Source organism: Chamaea fasciata, unplaced genomic scaffold, assembly GCF_029207755.1.
Source record: "Chamaea fasciata isolate MVZ Bird 193981 ecotype frontalis unplaced genomic scaffold, bChaFas1.0.hap1 SCAF_2, whole genome shotgun sequence".
Lineage (NCBI taxonomy): Eukaryota > Metazoa > Chordata > Aves > Passeriformes > Sylviidae > Chamaea > Chamaea fasciata.
The window spans coordinates 47,492,534-47,512,945 of NW_027094087.1; the positions used below are offsets into that span (position 1 = coordinate 47,492,534).

The 20,412-nt window shown below is 40.6% G+C and overlaps 1 protein-coding gene across 1 annotated transcript in view; it reads right to left on the bottom strand.

Annotated features, from left to right (window-relative positions):
* The window catches only part of UBL3 (ubiquitin like 3), a 56,970-nt gene extending 39,528 nt beyond the window's left edge, over positions 1–17,442 (bottom strand). The window contains exon 1 of the mRNA XM_066175955.1: positions 16,496–17,442. Coding sequence (XP_066032052.1) covers positions 16,496–16,522 — 27 coding nt within the window. The 5' untranslated portion in view covers positions 16,523–17,442. The remainder of the gene's footprint in view (positions 1–16,495) is intronic.
* Between the last annotated feature and the right edge of the window lie 2,970 nt (positions 17,443–20,412).

Consider the following 20,412-nt stretch of genomic DNA (forward strand, 5'->3'; position numbering starts at 1 on the left):
TCTTTCCAGGCTTTTGTAAATACTGACTTTTTTCCTTGTCTCATCATCCCTTATATAAATTATAATCAAGTACACAAACAGCGTAACACTAAAATCTGCCAGGTCACCCTGACACCGTCACAGAATAGATCTTTCTTTTGGCGGAGACAACACTCAAAACCAGAGGACAAATTCAGCAAACTCTAGTGGTCTAAATGACCATCCCAAGACACTGATGTAAAGTAAAATAAAGTTACAAGCAGCTGTATGGTGTCTTAGGGTCAGATAATGCAAGGAGAGCGCTCGCTGCAGATTAAGCGAGCGCCACGTGGGCTGGATGTCAATAGGATTAGGGCGGACTTTGGCTGCCGGAGCACAGACGCCTCGCACAGGGGTCTCCTCCTGCGGGGCAGCTCCAGCCCTCAGGGGGAGAAGATGAAAGCACAAACCAGAGGAGTGCAACAGGGGAAAGGCTTCAAACACATTCCCCAGCCAGAGACTAAATATAAGGAAGTGTCAGACAAACTAGGGGAGTTTCTGATGAAAATAAAAAAGCTTTTTGTCAACTCACAGAAAGCCTACTGTGTTATTCTTAAATGCACGCCTCCATCCAGGCAACATTATAAAATGGACAGCTGGCTAAACCCATCCAGGAAAAAAAATAAGCTTCTAGTGTATTTAACAGATGGTGACACAGGTTATGAAATTGGTCTTTGCTTCAGTCTCCAAATATTATTTTTAGCATAATTGAGATCTAATATTTAAACACCCTTAGAATAATTCTCAGATGAAACAAAACTAAGCACTTACTGGAGTGCATGCGTGTATACAGATTAAAACCTATTCCACACTTCTGTTATCTGAGAAAAAAAATCAGTGCTCACAAAAGTGAGGAGTTTAGGGTGACTTTCTTCTACCTAAATATTATATTGCTTAAAAAATTACAAACAATTAAAATTTTCCCCTCATTTATATAAATAACTACCAAGTTGCCTACACAGATGTTCTGGAATGTAATGCCATGCAACCACAAGCAATTTTCACAGAGGAAAGAGTAATGCTGTTGTCTTTGTTTTATATCACAGGATTTCAGGAGAAAAAGAGATTTGCTTTTTATAAATAACAAAGATCATTCCCTTCCATTCATTCATAAATCAAATTCTTAACCTTTTCACATGGTAGAGGAAAAAATGAAGGTCTCCTCTCAAAAAACATTGATTTAAATTAGGGGTTTTCCTTAGACTTGCAAATAAATGTCTGTCAACCCTGTGAACTCAATCAGCAAATTTATTGCCACAAAAAACAAGTTCAGTTTGGGCTCAAGCTTAAGTAGCACAGCCCCACATTCCATCATTTTGAAAGAAAAGCAAAAGACAAAATATAACTACTTAACTGCAATTCTTTATTCTAATGTTTAAAACCTCTATTTTTACATATCTAGGTTATAAATCTGCTCATTTACAGTGACTTGACCATCCTTGAAAAAGAAATGTGAATATATATTAGGGGAGATTTAGACTGGCTATCAGGAAAATTCTTCACTGAAAGGGTTGTGAAGCACTGGAACAGGCTGCCCAGAGAAGTGGTGGAGTCATCATCCTTGGGGGTATTGAAAAGATGTGTAGATGTGGTGCTCGGGGACATGGTTTAGCGAAGGCCTTGCCAGTGCTGGGTGAACAGCTGGACTTGACCTTACATATGTATTCCAACTTAATGTATTCCATGATTCTATAATTATCAGACTTCCAAAATTCAAATATCTATTGGTACAGGTTGGGCAGCCAATTCTCCCCAGATATGTAGCATGCTGATGCCACAAATGGGCAAGATCCTTACTCCAGAGCCCACATCAATTATGTAGGCTGACCTCTCCAATATGTTACATTGGGTGAAACATTCTCTTCACACTAAAATGAAACTCTAAACATTTTATAAAATACTGTGCACATTCTATTAACAGACATGTAACTCCTAAACATAAGATAATTCATTCATCATCAATCTTCAAAGAGAAGAAAATAAAATTAAACATAGACATACATGTGCAGAGATTTGGCAGTTAAATGTTTTCCAAAGCATGGAAATTCAGCACTATGTCACAGCTTTATCTTACAGATCATTTTCAGCTTAGTTTGAACAATTAAAAAGTCATTCAAACAAATCTGCCTGCATTCAACAATTATGGTACACACATCCTCAAACAGAGGCTCTACGTGTAACAGCCCATGTACCCACAAAAGAAAAGGGATGGAGTTGAACAAATATATTTGTGGGCTGATAGTTCTTTCCTCCTTTGTAATTTAAAATGATAAAAAAAAAAATAAATCCAACTCTTCAGGTCAAGTATTATTTCCAGAGTTCGTGATCTATCAGTTCTTTGTCAATTTTACATTGACCACTTAGTAATGGAATCCGGCCACACAAAAGAAGTCTGCTAGGAACAAAACTACAAAGTTTACTTTTGGCAAAAGAATGAAGACTATATTTAGATATATATCTATTTGCACAGTTACCATGTAAAGATTCCTCTACATGAAGGTCCTCAAAACACAAAGAAGTGTTTAAGCAAAATAACTTTCATGACAATTTATGCTGGAAAGGTTTCATTTATGACAATTAGATTTCTACCTCAACTTAAAAAAGCAAACCATAACCAGTAACAACAAAAACACAACAAAAACCACCACACATAAAAAACTAATGTTTCAAAACTTAAATTCAGACAGAAGTGTTAGTATGAAACACACTAGAAAGGCTTCACTCAATCTGTAAGCTAACCTTCAGCAGTAGACATACATCAAAACCTGCCCTCCAAAATATAAGTGGAAAATATATTCATCAAAATGTAAGTTGAAATTTACCCCAGTATCCAACTGGAGAAATTGCACTGAATTGCTAGGGCAATGATAACAAGCTTCTCTGCATTTATATCTTACATAATGCCAAAGAATCCTCATTATTTAATTATGTAAGCATAATTTTTCAACCCACTCATATTCATTTCTGCTCCGAGGATATGAAATATCTTGCAAACATTTCAGGCCAAATGTCAAGAGAGACCTGTCAAGCTGCAAGCAGTAAGCCTCCTTCTTTTAATCTAATACAAAACCCCCGAAACCAATCCATATCTTTCTTTGCAAGATTCCATTATAAAAGGTTCAGTTATTAAAACAACATAGCATTGGCATAGGCAGTGTTCTTTCTCTCCCGCTCCACAAGTGTGATTACACAGCTAAACAAAAACACACACAATTCTGCTGTGGTTTTTAGAATAGACCATTCAAGTCCCATTTTTTACAACAGATTACGATGAGAATGGATAATGCTCTTTAAAATTTTTCAGGATTACCCCAAAATAAATTAACCCAATTTTCATTTGATAATTTACATTACCCTTAAATGTACTGTAATAATGAGTATAAAATTCATTTTTCTTCTTTTTAACAGGCTGTGTGCAACAGATTAGATGGGATCACACTTAGCAAAGATCTGCAACCACACTGTACCTACTTCACCACCACAAGCAGCTGTACAGTATTTCCACATTGTTGTAGCCAGGAGAAGATCTGCTACACTCAAATGGCAGCTCTGTATTTTGAATCCCAGAAAATTTTCTTTCTTTGGCAGTGTTCACTTCTGTAGATGTGAGAGTTTTCTGTGGGAAATAACAAAGCTGGCAGAACTGTGATTCCCTGCAAATTGAACCATTTAATGATTTTGAAATACTACTTGATGAATTTAAGCTAGGAAAAGCCAACCTACCAAAAACCAGTATGAAAGGACTGGAAATGAGGTTTTACAAAGCCCCAACAGCTCAAAAGAATTACCTAAATATACACATCTAGTGCTATTTCCAGGTGTTGTGAAATATTCCCTTTGTACAGAGCAGCTGCACCTCCTGCAGGGCATGCGTCTCCTGCAGGGCATGTGTCATTGCTGCCTGCCCTTTCTGGCCATCCTGGGAACGCTGGCATGTGCACACTGGCACTGGATGGTGCCATGTTTAGGCAACTGAATCATGTGCTTGAAGCTTTATTGCTGTAAAGCCTGTATTTGGTAAGGTGAGATTTACTTTCGCCAGAAGGTGAGATAATGTTTACATGGACAGTTCTCAACAGTTTTTCCAGTCAACAAAGTAACACACTGCTTTTCTGTCTCCACTCAGCAGCAATACTGAAAATGCAAATATGAAGTGATGGATTTGGATATGTTTGTGTCTGGAAGGCAGAGGAACAGAAAGGGTGTTCTTTGTCAGAAACCTGTTATCATCTGACACACTAAAAGTTTAATTAAATGGAACTTAATCACTCCAAGTACAACCTATGCATGGTAAGAGAAATTCATTAAAATTCCTTGACTGTTTCTTGCAGGCCGTTGTGCTTGTACAGCAAATTACTGTCCATAAATAAGCCTGATTGGCTTTGACACTGATATGTTCTGTACCTTTATCACTACATGACTGTGTAATAAGGATTTGCCTTCCCCTTTTACTCCTTTCAGCTGCTACCATCACCCATCCTACAAAGTGCTACAGTACTTCAAAATGCCTACATTGACAAGTGACTGCCATCTTACCCAGCCACCCAGCAAGAACTACTTTGAAGCAATTCAAGAGACTTCTCTTCCCTATCCCAATGGCTCCACAGACACACTGAGGGGTTAGCCAATACAGCTTCCAACATTGCACCACAAAACAACTGCTGGCTTCATCCAAAAGTTAAGCACAGGACAAAAATACAAGACTGCTATATTTTTGGATTTTGAGTAAGTGATTTTTGCATAGAAAATTTTAAATTGCTACAACGAAGAGCTATGGATCTTCCTAAAAACTGGATCCCATTTTTTTTGGAACATGTTACAATCTGATTTTACAAGAAAACTATGATGTGATACAAAACACAGCAGAAAACCCTGCGCTCATTCAAGTATAATTCTCTATCTTCCATTTCCTGTGAGACAACATCTAATTGAAGAAAAGAAAAAACAACTTCAAAACTGTACTGACAGAGGTACTAACTACACCAATTTTCTTTCCCTCTGGTCTTCATTTCTATATGCTAAGAATTACAAGATAAAACAAGAAGCTTCTTTTTTTTTTTTTTCTTTCTTTCCTGAAGAGAACAATAAAGGGGAACAAAATCACCTCCAAACCACAAGTTCCTTGTAAATAAAATTCATAACCTAGGACACTTATTTAAGCATCAAAGTCAGGACAGACATGCAGGAGCAGAATCAAGTATGAAAGGCAGCAAACTATTTACCTACATTCTGCCTTATCTGGCACTACTCAGCACACTGAATTATTCGCTTTGGTGCTTGTCTGTTGGTCGTGGGCTTTTTTAAAGCTGACTTTGAAATGTACCAAGCAGCACATTTGGAGATAAAGGCACTGACTGATAATCATTCTGTGCTCTATGCTTAGGGCAAGCTGTCTTTCCCACATTTCATTTCCTGAAAAAAAATTTAATACAGAATTTAGAGGAGATAATTTAAGAATAAAACTAAATCCCCGTGTCCTTGAACACTGGGAAGTACTCTGGATTTTATTTCTTCTCCTGAGATTGTTCCAGATTTAAACTGAGGGAATGCTACATAAAAAGCAGGAACATGAAAATTGACAGATATATTAAGTCAATATTTGACAATCAAGAGTTCAAAATTGCTGCTTTATTGAAAGATCAACACAAACACATCAACAAAACCAAGTGGGTTCTCAAAGAATAAGAGTGGAAAGAAATATTAACATAACCCTAAAACCCAGCTTCCTCATATGCACTAGCCTCAAAACTTGCCTTACACAACTCAGCAAATACATTCAACAAATTACAGAATTACATTTAACAAAATACATTTAACAAATACAGTTACAACCTTTCTCCAAACGTTCCTGGGAGCATTTTTCAATGTATACACATTTTATTGTATTTTGCCTGACTTTAATTAACTGACTGTCTACAAGTCTTTTGAAATAAACCCTTCACATCAGCACAGAGCACGCAGGCTTAACTGAAATGCTGGTAGAGTTATGGTCTGAACAACCGAGATTGACAGGCACAGAAGGTGCACCAGAGCAGAGCTGGTTTGAGAAATTTCAACAGAATTTGACTAGAATATGAAATGTCATTTAAAAAACAAACCACAAAAAAAACCACAAGGAAGTTTTGATATTGTTTGAATTTTATTTGACTCACCCCAATTCAAACTGTAAGATTTTATTCCCTGTGGCTCCGCTGCAGAGTTATCTAGCGTAAGAGTATATTTGAATTAAACTACATTTCCACGACATCCACCCTTTTTTTATATATAACAACTTTCTTCTCAAAAATAGATGGATTTTTATTAAGTACTTGTTAAGAAGACTAGTATCACAGGAAGGCTGAAGATTAAGATATATCTTCCAAGAAAGCTTGAACAGTGCAGGAAGATAAGACACTAATCCAGTCTCTGAACAATGAGGAGGTGCTGAATAAGGGGAGGGGCAAAAGGACATGGTTCTGGAACAAGAGACAATTATGCATTTCCACCACAGGATTGATTAATATTGTTGAACAGTCAGATATTTCAGACCGGTTGTACTTCATTTAACAAATCAAGGGAGTTCCCCCAATATGGAGCTTCCATGTGTGACATGGCACTATGGTACACACACCACGCTCCCAGCAGCAGAACATACAAGGTACAACTGAAAGCCACCAAATCTGTACTGAAAGACAATCTCAGCTTAAAAATGCCAGGCTCTTTGTAGAGAGATATTTCAGTCTTCATAGTTAATTCAGGGACAGTTACAGCTGCACTTCTGGAGTCCACCCCCACCAAAAGTTCGCCCTTAAAAACTTTCCACTCCTCTCTCCTGCAGTGAAGTGCAAGGAGCACACATACGCTGGGATCATCAAGTGCCTGCATGAGAATGCTGGAACAAGAGGTATTGGGCAACTGCAGCTCTCCATGGGGATTTCCCTGACTATCCCTTGAACCACCTTCTCCCTTCCTAGTGAGAAGAAACAATTCAAAAGCAACCTTCTCCAAATTAAAACCTGCAAATACCTGCTGCCACTTTCACCAGAGCCTTCATCACAACCTTGCTCACAGTTTACCAAGCATTCCACCCACTACAATAGCTATTTTGAACCTCCAAATAATTTTAAACATATGTAATTAGAAAAAAAAATTATCCTTCTGCAGACTTATATGAAATCCTGATTTACCCAGAAATATACTGGCCAGATGCAGTAAGCAGACAGGAATCAAACACAGTTGAAGTTTCTCCTTATTTAGAGCTCCTAGCTATCGTGTCATTAGTTATGAAAATGAGATCTTCAAAACAAAGTCAAATATCTCAGTAAGAAACTCTTGTCGTGGTGCCAGACTTTACCTATTGCACTCAAAAACCTCAGGCTTATGTCTAGAACACTAGAAATACCCACTAGCATAATCTTTTTTTTTTTTTTTTGAGATAAAAGCTTCCCTTCCTACTTTCTTGAGATTGAAATGAACTTGCATAGAGCTGACCTTACATAAAATACTTAACATATCTTTAAATTATACAGATGTTCTCTAAAACACCTTTTCCTGGAAATCCACAGCATGAAGAATACACATTATTGCACCTTTTGGTACAAAATCTTCGAATATTCATGTCAGACATTACTCCACTTATGTGCTGTAATATGGGTAGTAGAAGTTACTAATTTTGTGTTGGACTTCATGTTAACATCATTACCACTGAACCATATGGACTTAGCAAATGTGGATTTATTACCCACATGAAAAATATTTTAATAAAGCTTTTTGCAAGTTTGGGGTCTATTGCCAAAAATATACCTATACAAGTATGTAAAGTATAAATCACTAAAACTTGCAAGCCCAGTAGAGTTTGTTTGCATCACAGACTAACAACCTGGATTCGGAAGTCAGAGCTAAGATATCATTGTCACACCACACAACTGTCCCGACGTACAGATTAAAAATAAATTCACAGGCAAAATGACATAAATATTCATATATAATTTATCCTAAGTAATGAGTTGTGCATCATATACAACCACCAAGCATTATTCCAAGAATTAACTTTATTTGATGTTACTGCCTATACATATGAGAATTCTATAAATAAAATAAAATACTGCAACCAGGTATTCCAGACTTTAAAAACCCACAAAGGCTTCTAGTTACTCTTCTATAGCACATAAAAGGTAAGCATGCCTAAAAAAATCTTGTGTAATATTTAATCTTCAAAGAAATACTGAAAAGAAACGCTATTTCAGAAGAACTATTTTATAGTAATGTAATTTATAGTAAGTTTTCTGAGACTTACTAGTATATGCCACATATATTCACATATAGATTGGCACTAATCTACTTTTAAGAAGAGAATCCTGAATTTACAGCCTCAGCTATATGGAAGATTTTTGACTAGCACTGCACTTCACTATTTTATCACTATTCCATTATTTCTCTATATTAAAAACACATATCAGATTCTGGGGACAGATTAGGCAGCACCATTACCATCCAGAGAATATATTAAGTATCAGAAACAGATCATGGTGATGTGGACCTCTGTCAAACCACAGAGCATTACAACATCAGAGCTTTGCTGAGGAGATACCAACCAATGTTACAGTATACGGCTGTGAAGTACTCTTCTTTTTGAGATGAAATACACTGTTCTTTTCAGTCTCAAAGAAGAACACAAATAGCTTCCTTCTGTTTATTTTGAAATTGGTATCCCACTTTTATCAAGTGCTGGAGAGAATTTCTTATGCAACATGAAACAGTTAATATTGCATAATGAAGACCATAGAGGAGCTTAGAGAAGAACTCAGAACTACCTCTAAAAAAAAAAATAATAAAGAAGAAGAAAAAAAAGGAGCTTTGCTTTCATGTCCATCCAAACTGTCTATAGAGTCACAGACTAAAATCCAGACCCTCAGCTGCAGCTAAAAAGCACCCCAGGATAAGACCACCTTTGTTCCACAGCAGTGGTCCAAGCCCTTAACATAAATCAGACCAGCCCTGAGAGAGACCAAAACCATCACAGCAGGCAGACACCAACACAAACACTTCCAGTTTGTATCCCTTGTGTGAACATCAAGTATTATTTTGGCACCTCCATCCCACTAAGGCACAGATTCCTTGTTAGGTAGTAGTAAAACAAACCTACCAAACTTCTAGACAGAATCTCTGGTTTTACTTGACTAATTTCTATGGGATACATAAAATTCAAGGAGTTTCTTGCTTGCTTCTGTCTCCATAACAACAGTGTCATGGAATAAAATCTCAGCTCAGCTCTGCCACAAGACTTCCGTTTAACTCTAAACTGAATCTCCCAAATAATTTTAAGTAAGCAGCCAAACCAAAACAAACCCACAAATGTAATCCTGTCACTGGCAAGCTATTTTCAAATTTCTTTACAGAAAGTAAGAAAAAAACCCCCTCCAAGACGCTGATGGCAGTGTCAGAGCTGTGCAATGTGCCAAACCTTCATTTTATAGGAAGTTTCTATCTGTGGAGAATGTACACTATTTTTTAAATCACATCTTACCAGACGTGCGAAGTCTTACTACAAATTGAGAGCAGGCCTTCACTGTGGATGGTTTACAAGCAGCAATAAATTTATCCTCTGTCACAGAGCTAAATACAATCCCAGTCAGTGACCACAAAATACACCGAATTTCCACAAATATATAAGAGCTGTCAGCTGCAATGTTTAAGTATTTCTGCAGAACTATACTTTTCAGGCTTAGCAAACCTACAAATAAAGTCTTAACTTTTTCTTCAAGTATTGCTCTCAAAACCAAATAAATTTCCTAAATAATTTATCTACATTGTTAGAAAGCTTTTATAACAACTTTTCTCCCACTTCAAATTTCTTTTCAGATATTGACGTGCACAATGCTATATGCAGAACCTCAACTGATATCTCAGCAATCTTTCTTTTACCAACTCTTGCAAAGTCTTGATTATTCATGGGGTTTTTTTTCCTCAGTCCTTCCTTACAATCACTGTTTTCAACACTAAATAGTACATCTGTGACTTTATATTTGTCTGGAAATATACCAAATGAAAAATGTTTCAGTCATTGTTTTAAGATGTTCTGCAACATATGTCTAACTGAAGCTGTCAAAAATGAAAGACTGGCCTTCTAGAAGAAATTACAGAATAATTATTAGCAATAACTAAATTCCAAAAGACAGATCTCTAAATTATGTGAAGAGCTGGGATCTCAAAGTTTAGATTTTATATTAGCATAATGAAATTAAAATTTTTCATTGACATGCTTCTCACTTTCCAATGCTTCTAAAATGAAAACAACACACTCAGTCATGTTCCTTTAATAATTACAATGAGCTAAAGTTTACCCATGCAAAATTGTGTCAGGAAAGGCTTGCTACTTTAGTAGGCTCAATTAATTGCTGTGAAAACAGACTTAATGTGAAAAAGAATACTGATCAGCAGCAATGTCTTTCACCTATTCAGAATAAGAGAGAACCAGCCTAGTGCATCCAACACTGTACTCAGAAGAGACTGAAAATAAGCTGAATTATCTCTTTTACATAAAACCACAACAATGATTACTCACAATCCAGATCCACATTTCTGGATTCCTGCAAGCTAGTGTAGCACCAACAGGCTGAGGCAGAACTGAGGTCTCCATTCTGCTCATTATTGCATAAGCAGACACAGAGACATCTCCAAAACATTCTGAGTTCCACTGAGTAACAAAGCCGACTGACCAGAAGTATAAAACAAGTAAATCCCACTGACTAAAAATACTGTGACCGTGGCTTTCAACATCCACAAAAGTAATACCTGGGAGGAACTCTCAACTAAAAGAAGTAGTAAAGCCTGCCTTTGGACATTTTATTTATAGCATCATGAAAGTAGTTCTTACAAAGACTGCTGCAAGGACCACACTGAGACAGCCTAAGTTCCTACTTCAGCCTTAAGCCAAACCAAGGAAGTGAGAAGTGGGCTTCAAATGACCAAAAGCTTAAGTTTAGATATGCACACAGCAGTCACAAGCTCCATGGTGAAACACTGACTACAGACACCTAACATTGTCCCTAATTCTACACCTGAGAGGTGCAACTTGTCCCCAGTCAGGCCCTCACTGACCTGTCCACTTACCACATGATGTCTGCTAATTTTTTAACACGCAGAATTGAGCATTCCTGCTGCAGATATGATCATTTTCCTACACTCACATATACTCAGCATTTGTGTTTTGCCTCTCAGTCCTGCTGGAACCTGCCAGCAGCTATTTCCCAGCATTCCCAACACAGGAGGGATTAAATCTCCTCCAGTATATATCCCCTCCAATATTTTATGAAGTTAGACAACAAAAGCAGAAAAGAAACAGTTCAGGTAATGACAACAAGAAGGGTGTGTGGCAGGGAGGAAGCCTACACTTCCATCTGAAGTACAGAGCTGCACCACAGCCCAGAGTAAGGATCAATCCAACCACAGGTTACAGCTGCTCGTCCCCAAAGAAAATGAGATGAAGGTCATACAAACATTGTTTCAGAATAAGGCAGATGTATTAGTATGTTACAAAATTTCTGCTACTGTGCCATACCCAAAGATGTCAGTTGTTGCTAAAATGTTTCTTTTCGGTTGTTAGATACTTTAAATCTGTGAAACAAACCAAAAAAAAGGTGGGTGGGAAAAATGATAAATACAAATCATTTTGGAGTACACCTAAATGTGTACACACTGAGGATGAGCTTTAGTAAGTTTATCCTTGGCCACTGCTTCAGATAACAGAAAGAAGCTTTTCATTTCATTACAAGAAGCACTGCAATATGCTGCAAAGGCTCAACTGGCTTATATATTGGCTCAATACATAAGGAGTCAGAAAGAAGCTTCTCCAAGCTCTTCTTTCTAACACAGATCCCACCTCCAATTCCTTCTCCAAGAGGAGAAAAACAAACTCAAAACAAACATTGAGAATGGCAAACTTCAGGCTACTCATTAATGTTACAATCAGCTAACAATTGTGAAAAAAATCAAAAAGGGAAGGAAAAAATACTCATACAGAAAAACTCAGTCATTTTTATCACAGAATGTGATAAATTAGAACTTTCAGCATGTGGAGGATACAAAAAATACAGAGAAATAATCATACTTCCACTGCTACAAAAACATTAGGGACTAACTTAAGACTATTATGCACAGAGGCTACTAGGAATAAAATAATTTTCAAAACCACAAAAACGATCCACTGAAGGCAAATGGAAAAGCAGGTAAATCAGAAGAACAGAGATACAGCACTTCTCTCGTTTTGTTCTGATACATTAAAGTGCAATAGTGAACAAATTTTTTTTTTATGTTCCAAGTGTATTATACTACTACCATACCTGTTATTCTTCAATGAAATAATTTTTTAGACCGAATGATGGACAACAAAACTCAGCTGCTATACAACCAACTATTCCTTTTAGTCTCTCATATCTGAACCTAACTCTTGGATGCCAAAATTCCCTTACAGATGTAGCATCAGTTTCTCTCCATCCTTTTCCACTGTTAGCCTCCACTAATATGCATTAAAAAGGAAGTCCCTATATATGTTCAGCTATTCATCAAAAATATTAAATTTCCTGAAAAAGAAGATGCACATACACATTTCCACTAAAGATGCTAACTCTAACAAGGAATGAACTGAGCAGGGTTTCTATTTGTTATTCTTCCTCCACCTACTGCCCCCTTTTAACATTGCCCACATATAACCATTTTAGACCATATACTCCATGCTCTTCTGTGTCTGCAAATGTCTTGCACCAAACATTCCATTTCCTTAAAAATAATCTCTTCCATACCAGCTACATCTCTTAAGTATAGTATGTGGATTGAAGAGCTGTGCACATTAAAATTAAAACCTTTAATTGTTTGGTAGATTCCAACATTTTGCTGTTTACCAAATGCAGAGAAAGCCAAAAAAAACCAACAAGAAAATAAACCAACAATAAAGACCCCTCCATGAGCCAAAAGCATCACCCTCTGTTACTGCTCGGACAGAAAAAGAATTGGATCTCCTAGAGGGCATGCAAAGAACTGCCCAGAAAGAAAGAGCTGGCAGAGCCTTTTCACACCGACATAAAACACACTGACTACAGGAAACGGTGGACACTGTTAATACCTTTTTAGCCATGCAGGCGGCTTTCTGGGGTCTCGAAAAACCCCTGAAGAACTCTTAACTATGAGAACTATCACAGGAACACAGAATACAGACAAGAAGTCTCCCAGATTCTGATGATACCTCCACTAAAATAAAGGGGATTATTCAACTGAGTAAGAACTTCCTGACTGAGCATAAGTTTTTCATAGCTTGCTTTAAAATTGTCAGCTAGAATGTTTAAACAAATATCAAACCATTTACATTTGGTCCAAAAAGACAGTGTGATTAATTTTACAAGTCCATAAACCACTGCATGTCTATTTATCATTACAAAAGAACTACAATTTGCAAACAGCCCTGCTGTTATTCACAGTCGAATCCTAACTGCTACCAAATGGTAAAACTGATAAATTACCTGATTAAATTACTGAACAAAATCAGAGGTGCCCTGCTGCCACTACAGTCATCAGTGCTTATGTGAAAAATTGAGCAAAATTAGGCTCCAGATATGCAGTTTTGTCTTCAAGAAGTGCTCTAGACACATCTAGTCCTAATAAAGTTAATGAAACTACTCAGATAGAGAGGTCAATATTAACAGGTCTCATTCCAGGAGTGGAGTTTTAAGCCATAAGTAGCACACATTGCTAAGGAATAATGCACCACGAACTTAAAATACCCAGAATGTGGTGTGTCACTATCCAATTTATTAGTGGAATGCAAATGATAAAGCACTATGTTAATTGTTTAAGAAGTGATGTTGAAATGGTTAGCTGGTAAAAACTGCTGCAGTTCTGGAAACAAGTCAACTCAATGTCAGAGAACAGGAGACTGGGTCAAATTATGTCTACTTAGAAATATGAAGCTTACTGGAAATCAGATAATTTACTATGAATTTATGTATAGCAGATCATTCCCAAAGGTGGGACAGGAAGACAAATTAACACATTTTTAAGAAGCAGCAATTATAAAATTATTATTATTATGAGCAGGTTAGTTCGTGAATCTGACATAAACAGTTTCAAACATTATTATTATAATAGTTATGTAATTCATAGCAGATTTACTAAGTATAATGGAGTCTTCATAAAATGACACTCCATCACACTGCTGCCAGCTCCTACAGAAATGGGAAATCAATTTTTTGCAAATGCAAATTACACAGTGGGTGGGTAAGAGAAATGCAAACTGCAAAATCCTACGCTAAATAAAAACATATATAAACATGGTGACAGCCTGGTAAGGGCTCCTCTTCAAATAGCTAAGGAATGGCAATCTCATTTTCCTTCCCGAACAAACTCCTTTCCAATATGGAGGATGGTGACAAAAGGAGAACAAAAATGAGTTTTCAAGGGATCTTTTAATGAAGTAATATTTATGAGTTGTAATTAATAACTGGAATATTTACAGTACACCTCAAACTTTCAGAGGGAAACTGCATCTAATAATGCAGAAACTAAGAAAAAAACGATCCCATGACAGGCCAGAAAACATCTATTTATTTAGTTAAATTCTACCGACATTGGTAACATCTTCATTCAAATGTTTTTGTAATGACTCAGTATTTAAACATCACTATGGATAACAAGCTTCTTCCTGATTTGAATAAACAGAGCAGCACTAGGCCCAACTATTCCCAGCAGTGGTATTCTCATTACATTGTAACAGCACAAGGAAATAGTTTTCATAGAAAAAAAATTGTATTTTGCCTCTCTTAAAACCTGTGCACTTGGTAGAAAATGTCAAGCACTACAAGCCTAGTGGCAGCACCGGGACTCCCAAGGAGGCCCGAGGAGGAGCACGGAGGTGGCAGCTCAGCCCAGGGTGACAGGGAGGAGGACTGCCCTTCATGTCACAGTCAAGGGACTCCTCCAGGCAACTTAAAAAGCAGCACCGAGAGATTTGCACCTAATCCTCCTCGGCCCAGGCGAGGATTTCTGTGACATAACGCTAGACAGCCACGTGCAGGAGAGAAGAGGGTTCAAAAGGCTCCAACAGCCAGAGAGAAAGAGACACTAAAAAGAAATACGTGAAAACTGATAGCTGAGAAGCTTATTGCCACTGAGTTTAAATCCTTTCATCGCTCCTTTCATCCAGGGGAGGCAAAATTTATTTATAGTATTTGAGAAAGGCAGGGGGAAGAAAAGAAAAAAACCTGTAAGCTTATAACTTGCTGTTTGATCATCCTCTGTACCTTACTGCTTCTGCTTTTTTTGGTCAAAATTCACTCATTGTGAGTGCTGTACAAAAGCCGTGAAGGAAATACAGAAAGCAAGCAACTAAATAGAAACCATTGTTTCAACAGCCCAGTTGCCATACGTATCCCAATTAACTGTACATCAATGACTTAAACAAGGGCTACTCGGTTTTATTATTCTTACTACCGCGGCAATGTTTTACCCTCAAAACGGAACTTCATCCTGAAATTAAAAAGCATAGACAAGTCCTCTGCTTTAGGGGAGGAAAAAAAAAAGTACCTTTAAATGAGAACAGCCGTGTGGAGATACGGCTGAAAATATTCTGCTGTAAGAATAAAGAATTAACATACCAAACTGCAGCTACAAGTTCGTGGGTGTTTTTTCCAATTAAGTGACTTAGGAAAATATATCCTGATTTATGGAAATACATACAAATGGAGAAAGTCGTGCTGAACGGAAGATTACCTAGCACACCTCATCCACCCTACCTCCTCATGATCTGCTACACCCTCCTGTTGTAAATGTACCGAGCCGAGTATCCAATACAAGCTGAAGTACTGTCCGCCATAAGAAGTACTAGGAGTGCCCTTGAAAAATGTCCAGATTGCAGCTAGTGCACAAAGGACCTCGCCATGAAAATTTCTCTCTCGCTCTTGAGCCGGCAGCAAGTGAAGAGATTAACTTCCCAACCAACATCGGAAGACAGCTTTGGCAAGACACAAGCCAAGTTTAAGAGGTTTAGAAAGAAAGAAAGGAAAAAAAAAAAAAAAAAAAAAAAAAAAAAAAAAAAAAAAAAAAAAAAAGAAAGAAAGAAATGGGTCGAGCAATTCATCCCGAATGCTCTGCTTCGTGTTGATCTCCCCCCAGAAAATGCTCGCCGGAGCTGGAGAGCAGTGCTACACGAGCCAAGCGTGAGCACTCAGGTACTGACTGCCATAGGTAAGGGAGTCTGGCATCCCCCTTCCTCAGCTACACGGGAGGCGACGCTGCAGATCTCCCACTCCACCACCAAAAAGCGAAGCAGAACCAGCATCTGGGGCGGGAGGGGGAAGGTAATTAACTGGGAACTTTATGTTCCTTAAATATGCAACCAAGACCTTTTTTTCTTCCCACGCCCCTCTTCTTTCCATGTTCTCTATCAAAATCAGGCTCAAATAAACGTTATTCTATAATAAAACTATTAAATAAACAGTACAACACTCACCATATCAGCTGGAACGCTGCTGGACATTTTGATGTTACCCTAAATGGCTTAAAATCTACTTAAAAAAAAAAAAAAAGAGAGAAAAAAAAAAGCAGCAGCACCAAGAGCAGCCCACCGGAGATCTTCAAGATGCAAACCCGGTGTCAGTGTCGGAGGCAGCAGCTTCCAGTCCCCTCCGACGAAGAGGTGCCCGACAAGCAGTGGGGAAGGCGGCCGGCCGCGGAGCAGGAATATCCAGGGGCAGCGGTGCCGGGCAGGACCGGAGGAGCCAGCGGGAGACCAGAGATGGCAGCAGATCCCTGTCAGCGGCAGCGGCGGCAGCAGCAGCACCAGCGGTGCCAGGTAGACCAGGCAGCAGGACTACACCGCCACATGAGCTGCGTGCGGGCTTTTTCCCCCCTTCTCGCCCTCTGCCTTCTCTCCCAGCCTCGGCAAATGACGACGGGATGATTCACAGGGGATAATAGTGCGTCCAAGTCACCTCCTCAGTCGGCGCAGGCGACCCGGGCGCGCAGGCAGGACCTGGCTCCTGCCCTGGGCGGCGGGGCAGGAAGGCGGGAGGGCCGGGGTGGGCCCGGGGCCGCTGGGGAGGACGCCGGGCTGCGGCCCCCCCTAGGCGGTGTGCGGCATCCAACAGCGCCCGGCGGGGACGCGGGCCGGGGAGGGAAGGGAGGGAGGGCGCTCGGAGGGGAGAGCCCTCCCCCGCGGCGCTCGGAGGGGGCCGGGGGGCGTTCGACGGCGGCCGCCTCCCGCAGCCTCAGCTCTCCGCTCGCATCGCCGCCGCCTCCTCAGCCCGCCCTCCCTCCCTCCCTCCCCCGCCTCGTCCGCCGGCGGCTCCGGCCGCCCCCGAGAGCCGCGCTGCGAGCCGGAGGTGCCGCTCCTTCAGCGCGATCCTCGCCCGCAGCCGCCCCCTGTCATCTTCGGCTCAAGCCAACATGGCGCCCGCCGAGCCGAGCGAGGGGACGCGGCAGGGGAGACGCGGACCCTCCGCCGCCGCCTCCGCCACCCCCGCTCCCGCCGCGTCACACGCCGCCGCCCCGCGCGGCACCATGGGGCTTGTAGGCGGCCAGGGCCGACCGCCGCCGAGGCGGGGCGGGGCCACCCACCCTCGGAGGGCCCCCGGCCCGGCCCGGCCCGGCCCGGCGCGGTGCGCCTCTTCGGCCTCGCCGCGCTCCCGCAGCGCTGCCGCAGCCAGGGCGGCACCGAGGGGACTGCGCGGCAGCGGCGGCGCCGCTTCCCCCGCGGGCTGCAGAAACGCCCCGAGCGCCACATGAATCGGGGCTTTCCCCCCACGGGCGCTGCCGCTCCCTCAGGGGCGTTCGGCCGCTCCCCTCGCAGCCCCTGCCTCCCATAGCGAGTGCCGCTCCCGGCGTGTGGGCCCGCACTGTCCTCTTGGACGGCTTCCAACCAAAATTTAAAAAAAAAAAAAAAAAAAAAAATTACCATAGAATGTTAAGGGTTTGGAATGGAGCTTAAAGATCATCTAGTCCTAGTCCTAACCCACCTACCCACCTTGCCCCTACACCAGGTTCTCAAAGCCTTACCCAACCTGGCCTTGAACGTTGCCAGGATTGGGGCATCCACAGCCTGCCTGAGCAGCCTTTCTCAGTGCTTCACTACCCTCTGAGTAAAGAATTTCTTCCTAATATCTATATTTTCCCTCTATATGTTTGTACCCATTACTCCTTACCCTATTACCCGCTGTCCTATCATTACAGATCCTGACAAGAGTCCCTGTACAGATTCTCTGTAGATATGCTACATTTTCATGTTATTGTTTTAATTGTTTTGCACTCCAGATCTTCAAGTCTGAGCCTGTGCATCATATTTTTGTATTTCTCATTCTCACATTCTTCTCTAGGTTTTTCTTGAGGTTTTTTTAAAATTATTTTAATTATTTAGATTTTTTGTTTCTTTGTTTCCCAAACTCTGTAGTTTTAATAATAATAAAAAAAGCTCCTGTAAGATTCACGGTGCATAAAATGACTGCCACCTTGGAAGCGCCCAGAGAAAAGGAATTCCCTCATGTCAAATGCCCCTTCAAAAGCCACCTTGCTTCCTGAAGAGCTCTGCATTTTGTTATGAACACAAGTTATCAGAAAGTGTGTGTACAATTGGTTTTTTGTCCCTTATTCCAGGCAACTTCTGGAGACCAACGTTCAACAAATAAAGGCAGTGCCCAATGAAAAGTACACTGCAGCTCAAATACACAAAAAAAAATCCAACAAGGCATGTGTCTTTTGAAGAAATGAGTTGGCCTTTTGAGAGGGGTGTGGATAGGCACATTCACATACCAATACTGTGAAACTGTCCAAGAAAAAAAAATAAATCAAGAAAATCAAGCAGATGGTGACAGATGGTTCCTTTGTGGACAAATCTCATGTAGAAACAGGAAATTAGGACAGAGTTGTTCCCTTTAATTCTAAAAGTTCGAGTCTGCCTTTCCTCTTTAGGACTTCATACAGCCAAGGCAATCCCTGGCAAGACCTTGCAGGGGTTATGATTCTTTACTTTGTACTCTGCCCCAAAATAGTACCAACCCTCTGACTTCAGAAGATAGATCTGACAGCAAGCAGCCCTGTTTGATGCCTCAGAAAAGGGTTGGGGGCCAATAGAAGTGGCCCTACATGTGTGATCTCTGTGAGGATTCTGTACTGCCACATTGTGTGACTTCAGGCATGTCACTCCCTCTCTTGTCAGCTAAATTTGCTTAGATCATATATTTTTGGGAGTCAGTGACAGCCCCAATCTCAGTCAGGCCTTCTAGACACCAACAGAATAAAAGGTCTTGTGTTCATGGGAGTAATAGCAAGTTGGTGAAGCACTGCTTACTCTCTCTGGCTGGGTATCCTTGAGGAACAGAGAAAGTACAAGAGGAGAGTCAAAGAGATGATATTTGAAAGATGGCTCTCTATTTCAAACATTATGAATTCTTGGTTGTCTGTGACTTGCTGATTGAATCAGTGACCGACTAAGGAATTAAAAAAGATCCTGCTTAGTAGAGTTTATGCTTAGAACCTTACTAATGTGAGCTTTTCCCTGAAAAACAATTAAACAAACAAAAACCCCCAAGAAACTTACATACAACAGCTTAAATGTAATCAGGATCATAAGATCTGCTCCAAGGCCATCCTGCAGACCAGCCCATCACTCCTCTCAGACAGCAACCCTGTACAGGTGCCTCGAGGTGATCCAGGTAATTCAGGAAGTGCCCTGCCCATACCTTTCCCGCTAGCACTCTTATAGTAGGCACAAGAGAGCAGGCACCACAACTGCTTTACAGGCACTGCACATCACAGCTGTCTCTTGATGTAAACTGAAATTGATGGCAGCGCAGTTATGACCGCAGCCACTCTGTGACTGCTGAGGTGTTCCCCTGCTACGAGCAGGCAATGCAGACAGCGGGGCTTGGTCATCCTTTGCAGCTCACAGGGTGGATTGCCAAAGATTATGTGGAAATACCCTTCCACTGAACATCAAGAAGTCCATGTGCCCAAGCAAGTCAAGCAAGTAAGCACCACAGCAAGCACAGGCAACCTGGATGAGGGGTCAGCAAGGCAAGCAGGCAGCAGCAGGGCACATCCACTGAACTGGAGATGGTTCTTTTTAATGTTCAGATGGAGGAACTCTTCTGTGATGCACAATGATAAACACATCCAAAGGACATAACCACAGGAAAGAAACCAGCATGATTCTATGGGCTTTGCTTTTTTGCCTCTACTTTAGCATCCATTTAGAGGAAGGATCATGTGTGGGTAAAGCAGTGGGGTACAGGAGGAGTCAGGAGTCCTGACTGCTTTGAGTCTTTTCTGCTTTGAGCGTGCAGTCGACTTGGTCAACTTTTCTGCCAAGTGTTGTATAAACGAGTATCAGCTCCTCTCTTTGGTACACAGGTGTACTGACCAAGAGAAGTCAAT